Here is a 7,088-nt window from a genome sequence, read left to right on the forward strand (position 1 = left end):
AGACTTCAGGGTGAAGACAAGGGTAGTCAGCTATAAATCTGTCTTGTGTTTTCAAGCAGTCTCCAGCTTGGCATTGTACACTGTGTAAGATGCCTGTTACCTTCATGCATTCCCTCTTTGATACAGGTTTCAGACTTTCCAAAGGAGGTGGAAATCCGAGCGTTGATCGAAGGGCAGTTCATGGCGAAGAGGATTCACGCTGAAAAGCTGGGGTATAAAGTCAGTAAGTATGATGAAAAAGCTGTGGAACTAATGGAACTAGAGCAAACATAAAGATAGGAGTCCCAACAGTAATGTCAGTGTTGTGATTCTTGTCCTGCCTGATGGATACAGAAACTGGTATGAATTCTAAATTAGCCTTCTGGAAAAAAATTGATGGTGTTTTTGGGGGCAAGTTTTTGCAGATGTTAACTTTAGAAGCTCCAATGGTTTAACTTTAAGATCACTTCTTTTTCAAGTATTCTTGCTGTTTCATTGTTACTGAGCTGCATTGTCAGTTTTTAAATAAGAGTTTAGGCTTCAATACCTTGTTAAGTGAAAAGAAGACCAGCTTTCTGCCTAAAGCACGAGACCGTAACTCAGAAAATCTGAAATCTTTGCTCAGTTCCTGGATCTGCCATGAGCTGGTCACTTAGCTCTTTACCTCAGTTTTCTGTTAATAAAGCTGAGGCCCGTTCCCTGTCTTGTGATTTAGAAAGCAAGAGATCGTATTCCCTAGAATTTTCAATATGAATACATTTTAACACATCGGAACAACAAAATCAGCCCCAGCCAATATTTTGCCTATAGAAGTGGGATCAGTTCATTACTAGCTGTGGAATTCTACAAAAAGAACACAGGCAAGTTGATAAGATGGTTTATTGGAGTTTTCTGTCAGTGTATCAGCCAGTGGCATCTTAAACATTACTGAATTAACTCATCTTGAGGGTTTTTAACCAATGTTTCATTTTTAAAAATTATATTATTTTTATTTACATCCTGACCTCCTTCCTTACAAGCCAATCCTGACCTCCTCCTTTACAAGCTGTTGCCTGGCTCCTACCTGCAGGCTTTTATCCGTAGTCATGAAGGACAGAATTTTTTTATTTTTTAAGAGAGAACTTGATAAGCTGAAGGTTGAGAAGATATAGAGGTACTGGAAGAAATCACAAGGCTTGGCAACACCACCTCATAAATTTATGCTGTAAAGGTTTTCCTGTTATATATTTTCTTATATACTTGCAACTATATTTATTTGGGGAGGTTATTTATGGAGACAGGCAGAGATCCATGTAGATTGTGTGTGAAAAACTTATTTATCCTTCATTCTTAGATTCTGCTGCACTGAAAGCTTGGCTTAAGTAGCCTAGAAAGCTCATGGCTGAAGAGGAAGCTTTTGCACTTGGTAAATGTCAGGGGTTAGACAAACACCAGAGTGTGAGAAGAACTGTTGAAGATGCCAGACAACTCTGGCACAGAAATAAATGGATGGAAATTATTTATAAATACATTTATGCTAAGTAGGGCAGCCAAAACCCTGACTAGTTTTAGGATGTGGCTTAATAAGTTTTAAATACTCTAATTTTTTTTTTTTGTTTTTTTATTAATGCTGTAGATGTCTACAGTAAAAAAGAGATGAGTGTGATTGCATTGTGTTGCTGTAGATTCCTTGGAAGCTTGTATGCTTTTGTTTTGTTGCATCCCAAGGGTCTTTTAGCTATTTGGTAACTAACAGATGAGTTGCTTTAAAAAAGAACTGCTGCACGTAGCGTAGGCTGTATGCATCTCCCACTTTTCCTTTGTGGTATTATTTAAATGTCATATTCTGCTATTTGTGTAGTGATGGCAGGCTTACATCTGCATTTGTTGTGTGACAGCTCTGAAAACAGGGTGTGTTCTGAACGTGTTGCAGGGTACAGATGAGCATTGTGGGAATTACTCTGGTATTGCCAGACTTTCTCTTCTTTAATAACTGCTCTTTTTCAGGCTGCTTTTTTTGTTTTTAATATGATTTAAAAGCTTATTTATCTTTTGGATGAAATATACAGGCAAAACCCTTGTGTTTTTTCAGTTCCTTTTAGGCCTTGTCTACTGGGGAATTTACTTTGATTTTTCCAGGAATCACACTGATTTACATTCAGCAATATAAATACAGCAGTGTAAATCTTGGCTTTTTTGTTGTTGTTGTTCACACCAATGGGAGAATACAATAATAACTGCTCACAAGATCCTCAGTTATATGGTGACATCTATTAAATTGATCTGTAACAGAAATGGAACTGACATGGTCAGTCACTACAAATGCTTTCCTACGGTGTCCTGAGGTTTGTGTGGTGCCATCTCAGTGGGGCAAACGAGTGAGAAACCTGGCTAAGAATGTCCCTAGCTCTGACACCAAGTCGCTGGAAAATCATTTGGCAGAGTCGTGAACCTGGCTCCCTGTTCTTGGGTCAAATGCAGTTTGGATGTCTGTAATCTGAAAAGCAGCAGCGTATATGGGAGAGAATTTTGTAAAAATAAATAAATAAAAATCTGTCATGTAGAGTTCTTGGTTATGCACTGTGAACATGACAAACATTAGATAATCCTTTAGAATTTACTTTCAGTTAATGAATATATTATCTTGCTAGGAGCAGTATTTTGAAGCTCTGCGGGAAGAAGTGCAGTGATGCTGAACGAGTGTTTTATATGTGAGGTTTTGTTCCCAGTTTGATGTGTCAGGTACCTTATAAATCTTATGTAAATGACAAATAATAGTTGAAAAAAAAACCACCCTTAAAACAGCTCTCCAGGTACTGTTTGTGCTTGTGCACAGGTTCATTGCTGCTCTCGTGCCAGTAGAGGGCAGGGGATTCTGTCTCATGATTTTTGTCTTTGAGGCTGGGATGTGTGTGTCAGCCTTGTTTTGAAAATGGCACAGTCACCAGATGATCCTTAGGAGAAAAGTTAAACCTTACATTAATTGTGATTTAAGGGTTTTAAAAGTGTGTGTTGCTCTGTTCCAATTGCTCTAATCTTTCTCAATCAGATTTCAGGGGAAATAATTCAGTAACACCCTGTATCCTGTTTTGCTTATGTGCTTAAGGGGTGGATAGAGTGTTGTGATCTAGAAACAAACAAGTGAAGTCTGGTCTGTCCCTGTTGTTTACATCCTCCGATTCAGAGATTCATGAAGATAAGGTGAAGATTTGCTGTTCTGCCTTTATTTTCCTGGATTTTGATTGTATCATAAACACCTTTGGTTTTGTCACTTCCTTTTTCTGATGGCAGCCATCCGCTTTTGAAAGCTAAACTCACAAGTGGAGTTCAGAGGTTAGTCATACAGACATGCTTGCTGTGTGCTTTGAGGACTCTCTGAAGTCATACCCATGGCAACTACGTAGAGAAATGACAGTGTCTGCAGCTCAGTGACACAGGTGATCACAACAGCTATAAAGCTCTCAGTGGTTCAGACTGATCTGCCAGTATAAACTTTAATAATCTCGATGATCACTTCAGAGTCGCTTCTATTCCTGACCAAGCAATTGTAAAAATTCGTATTGATGCTGACTGGAGAACGTTGTAATGTTCCTTGCTTGGAGCTGGTGAAGCTGTCCTGGTGAAGACCCACAAAACTGATTATTCTTGGACACCAGATCTAACCCCCTGCCCACTGGTGGGTGACGTAAATATTGCTGTGATGTATGTTATGTAGGAAAACAGCACACAGACAGGGGTTCTGGTGTTGATCACACGTGTAGTCAAGAGATATTTAAATGATGGACTGGTCTACAGTGTAGAAACCTTCGTGTCCATGGTAATACAAACACTAAGTCTCTACGTACAGGGTCAGATATGTGCTGGAGTTGTGTTAAATAGGCTTTAGTAGGACTGCAGCGGCAGTTAATAAATCCTGCCTTGTACGTGGGCTGATTATCTGGGGTGGGATCTGTTAGCTTTGGACGGGGCTTTCTGCCTTCACGTTGTTGTGCCTGTCAGTGGGTTCAGAGTACTCCAGCTGCCTGATGTGCTGTTTGTGTCACATTTATACCTTTAGGAGTCTGGTTCTGTCACCTAACTGTCATCAGCAGGGGCATATGGGTAGAGTTGCCAAATTTTACAAGCACAAGCTTCGTCCATAAAATCTGTGTTTATTATGTAATTTACAGTTTCTTACATGCATAAATCCATCAGTTGCAAATAGTGCTGGTGCCCCGAATTCTACTGACTGTGCTCGGTGCTGAAGTACTGGCTGGGGTGACACAGAAGTCCCTGTGGCCTTGCACTGGTGTAAGAATGAGCAAATTATTTTCCTTAAGTGCCACGCAACCCATGTTTCAAATGTGTGAAAGTACATCTTTCTGACTGGGTATACAGCGGGATGCGTTCTTAAAAAAACCAGCAGTCCTGCAGTGCTAGGAAAAAAGGGAAATGTCAGAGTGTGCTGGGCCTGACTTCTCAGAGGTGAGAGGGGGAACTTAACATTTTTCTGAAGAACTCAGTCTAAGATTACATGGGGGCAAACTCCAAGGTGCCAAATTTCCTTTTTCTTCAGGTGGTGTTTTCTTCTGATGCTTTTTTCAGCAGGTTGAAGGTAGTAATAACGTGTGTGGCTCTTTGTCCGCAGTGAAGGCAGCCTGGTGGAGCGGGGGGAGCTCAGAAATTATCAATTAGTGTAACATGGAGCGTTTGTGTTCCACCATTCATGTTGTCGTGCGGAGGCGAGGAGCGAGGCTGTCACTTCACAGCAAAGTGTCGGTCTGTTGGAGAATGAAGTGGCCCTTTGGTTCGGCCAGGCTGGATGCCTCTGGCCCTCGGGACACTCTGGAGATGGCTTTGTGTCGGGTTATGAGATGGGTTTTCCTGCTGGTGGTTGTCTTTGACTGACTGCCTTCTGTGGTTGCAGTCTCCAAAACTCTTACAAATTATGAGGAATGCCAGGGTACTTGTTCTGTCAGTCGCCTTTACCTTCACCGCTAAGTGTGTTTCTGCTCCAGCTGTAACAGTGTTTTGGCTGAAATGAGGAACGGCGTGAGCGAGGCCATTTTGTAGTTGCATACGGATTAAATTGATGTTTATGCCCTGCGGGATTTAAATTTCTTAGAGAAATCAATACTAAAATGTTGTGTTGGCTTCGTGCTTGTCTCTTGCTGTTTGCTGCTGAGAGTGCTGATGGTGTTTCAGCAGCACGAGGGTGATGGCTTTGTTAGGGGCCTTTTGCTTCAGCAAGTGAGGGAAAACAGTTTAAAAATAGAGGACAGTACCCTCGACGGGAGGTTGAAGTCCTCTGTTTAAAATAACACCGAATGGTGGTAACGGTCAGATTGGAAGATATATGGATAGTGACGGGGCAGAGCGTACCGCTTGGTGTGCGGTACAAACAAACCATAAATACCGCCCTTGCCGTTCAATCTTAAGCCTATATTTTTGAGGGAGGAGGCTTAAGAAGTTATTTCAAATTCGTCAAAGGCAGGATCTTCCTCCCAGATAAGCCAGTGATTCTGGTGCCGAGGATATTTGTATTTTCTGATGAAACTTCTGGCTGATAAGAGTGCCAGTGTGAGACGGGCGATACCTTGCCAAGAACTTGACTGTATCCCCTCTTATTTCTGACAGAGTGTCAGACTTTTATCACGTAGCAGAGCCTTCTAGGCACGATCAAGCAAGGCTGGGTTTTAAGCCAGTGATCTGGAGTGAAAGGTTGGTTAGCTCCTTACCAATTCCCTGACCCAAGTATTTTACAGAAATAACTTTTTATTATTACTTGGCTCAGGAGGGTACAGTATTAGTTTAACTAATTTTTAAAAGGGTCAGATAAAATGCCTCTGAAGGAAATGACCTAATGTGCTATAAGGAAGCTGCTTACGTGCTCTAGAATTTTTCTTGCAGTGGCTATTGTCTTGCTTTTATTTTGTTTTATTGTTGTTCTACATATACAGGAAACACAATGAAGACAGAAAATCCAAAGAGTTAATAAAAAGATTGGAAGGGGTGCTATCTGTCTTTCTTTCCTGACACAATGATAAGATGTTGTCATTGTTTGAACAATCGCTTTTAATGTTTGGTCAGCAAAAGACCAAGTATGTAAATGGTTCAATTCCTGTGCCCTGATGTTAGGAGAGACTGTTTATGACTGTTTCAGTGGATGTACTGTTCAAGCAGTATTCAGAAAAATAGTCAGGCTGTCAGTTGTCTGATTTTGTTAGAGCTTTGTGGATCTCTAGAAGCTGGGGACCTGGAGATCAGTTGGGTTATCTAATAAGTCTCCTTTTATCGCTTTTTTTTTTGAGACTGCTGTACAGTTTAAAATCCATTTAGATTAGCAAGGGAATGACATGATTGCAGTCTATAAGTACCTTCTTGGGGAAAGGAAACTTGATCGTATAGGACTCTTGAGCCTTACAGACAGAAACATTATGGTTCAATAACTGAAGGCTGAAGGTGGGCAAACCTCAAATGACAGGCAAGGTGCAGATTTTTAACAGAACCTGAAATCAAACAGTGCAGCAATTGGCAGTGGTGTAGTGAGTTCTTTAGCACTGGCAGTTTTAAGAACAAGATTATTTTTTTTTTTCCTAAAAACAGGTGATCTCAGGTTATCTCTGGTACAAAGAGATAATTTCTGTTACAGAAGGGTGAGTTTGAAGGATCAGTGTGGTCCATTCTGTCTGACACATGGGGATGTGTAAGAGATGCCATTGCTAGGAAGCTCATCTGATTCACAGCTTTATAAACCTTGCTTTGTATTAATCATTTATACCAAGAACCGCTGCTGGTATCACTGTAAATGATGCCCTGTTTTGATGATCATTCTGCTTGTAAAATGCTGCATTTACCTTAGTTGACAGTCAAATGTTACATATTTATTATTTTAAATCTTCCTGTGTCTTTCTGTATTTTCATTTTTGTTGCTCAAATGTGACAGGCCTGTTAGTGAACTCTCAGGAGCTCTCCGTAGTCCTTCCAGCTGTCTTTCCTTTTTTCTGGTGTAAGGTTATTCAGCTTACACACATCTCACGTTATGCATCAGATCTGAGCACTAAGTGTCTCAATGCTTTCAGCTGCCTCAGCCCACACTTGAGGTTTTTCAGTGTTGACAGCGCTTCTACTAGATAAGTCATTCTTTCCCT

At 40.8% G+C, this 7,088-nt stretch overlaps 1 protein-coding gene across 1 annotated transcript in view; it reads left to right on the forward strand.

Moving 5' to 3' along the window:
- XYLB (xylulokinase homolog (H. influenzae)) overlaps positions 1-7,088 on the forward strand; it is a gene marked incomplete at its 5' end in the record, with an annotated part of 79,423 nt that overhangs the window by 23,189 nt on the left and 49,146 nt on the right. The window contains one exon of the mRNA XM_010085492.1: positions 127-223. Within this exon, the coding sequence (XP_010083794.1) occupies positions 127-223 (97 nt within the window). The remainder of the gene's footprint in view (positions 1-126; positions 224-7,088) is intronic.

This window comes from Pterocles gutturalis, unplaced genomic scaffold, assembly GCF_000699245.1.
Source record: "Pterocles gutturalis isolate BGI_N339 unplaced genomic scaffold, ASM69924v1 scaffold8110, whole genome shotgun sequence".
Classification (NCBI taxonomy): Eukaryota; Metazoa; Chordata; class Aves; order Pterocliformes; family Pteroclidae; genus Pterocles; species Pterocles gutturalis.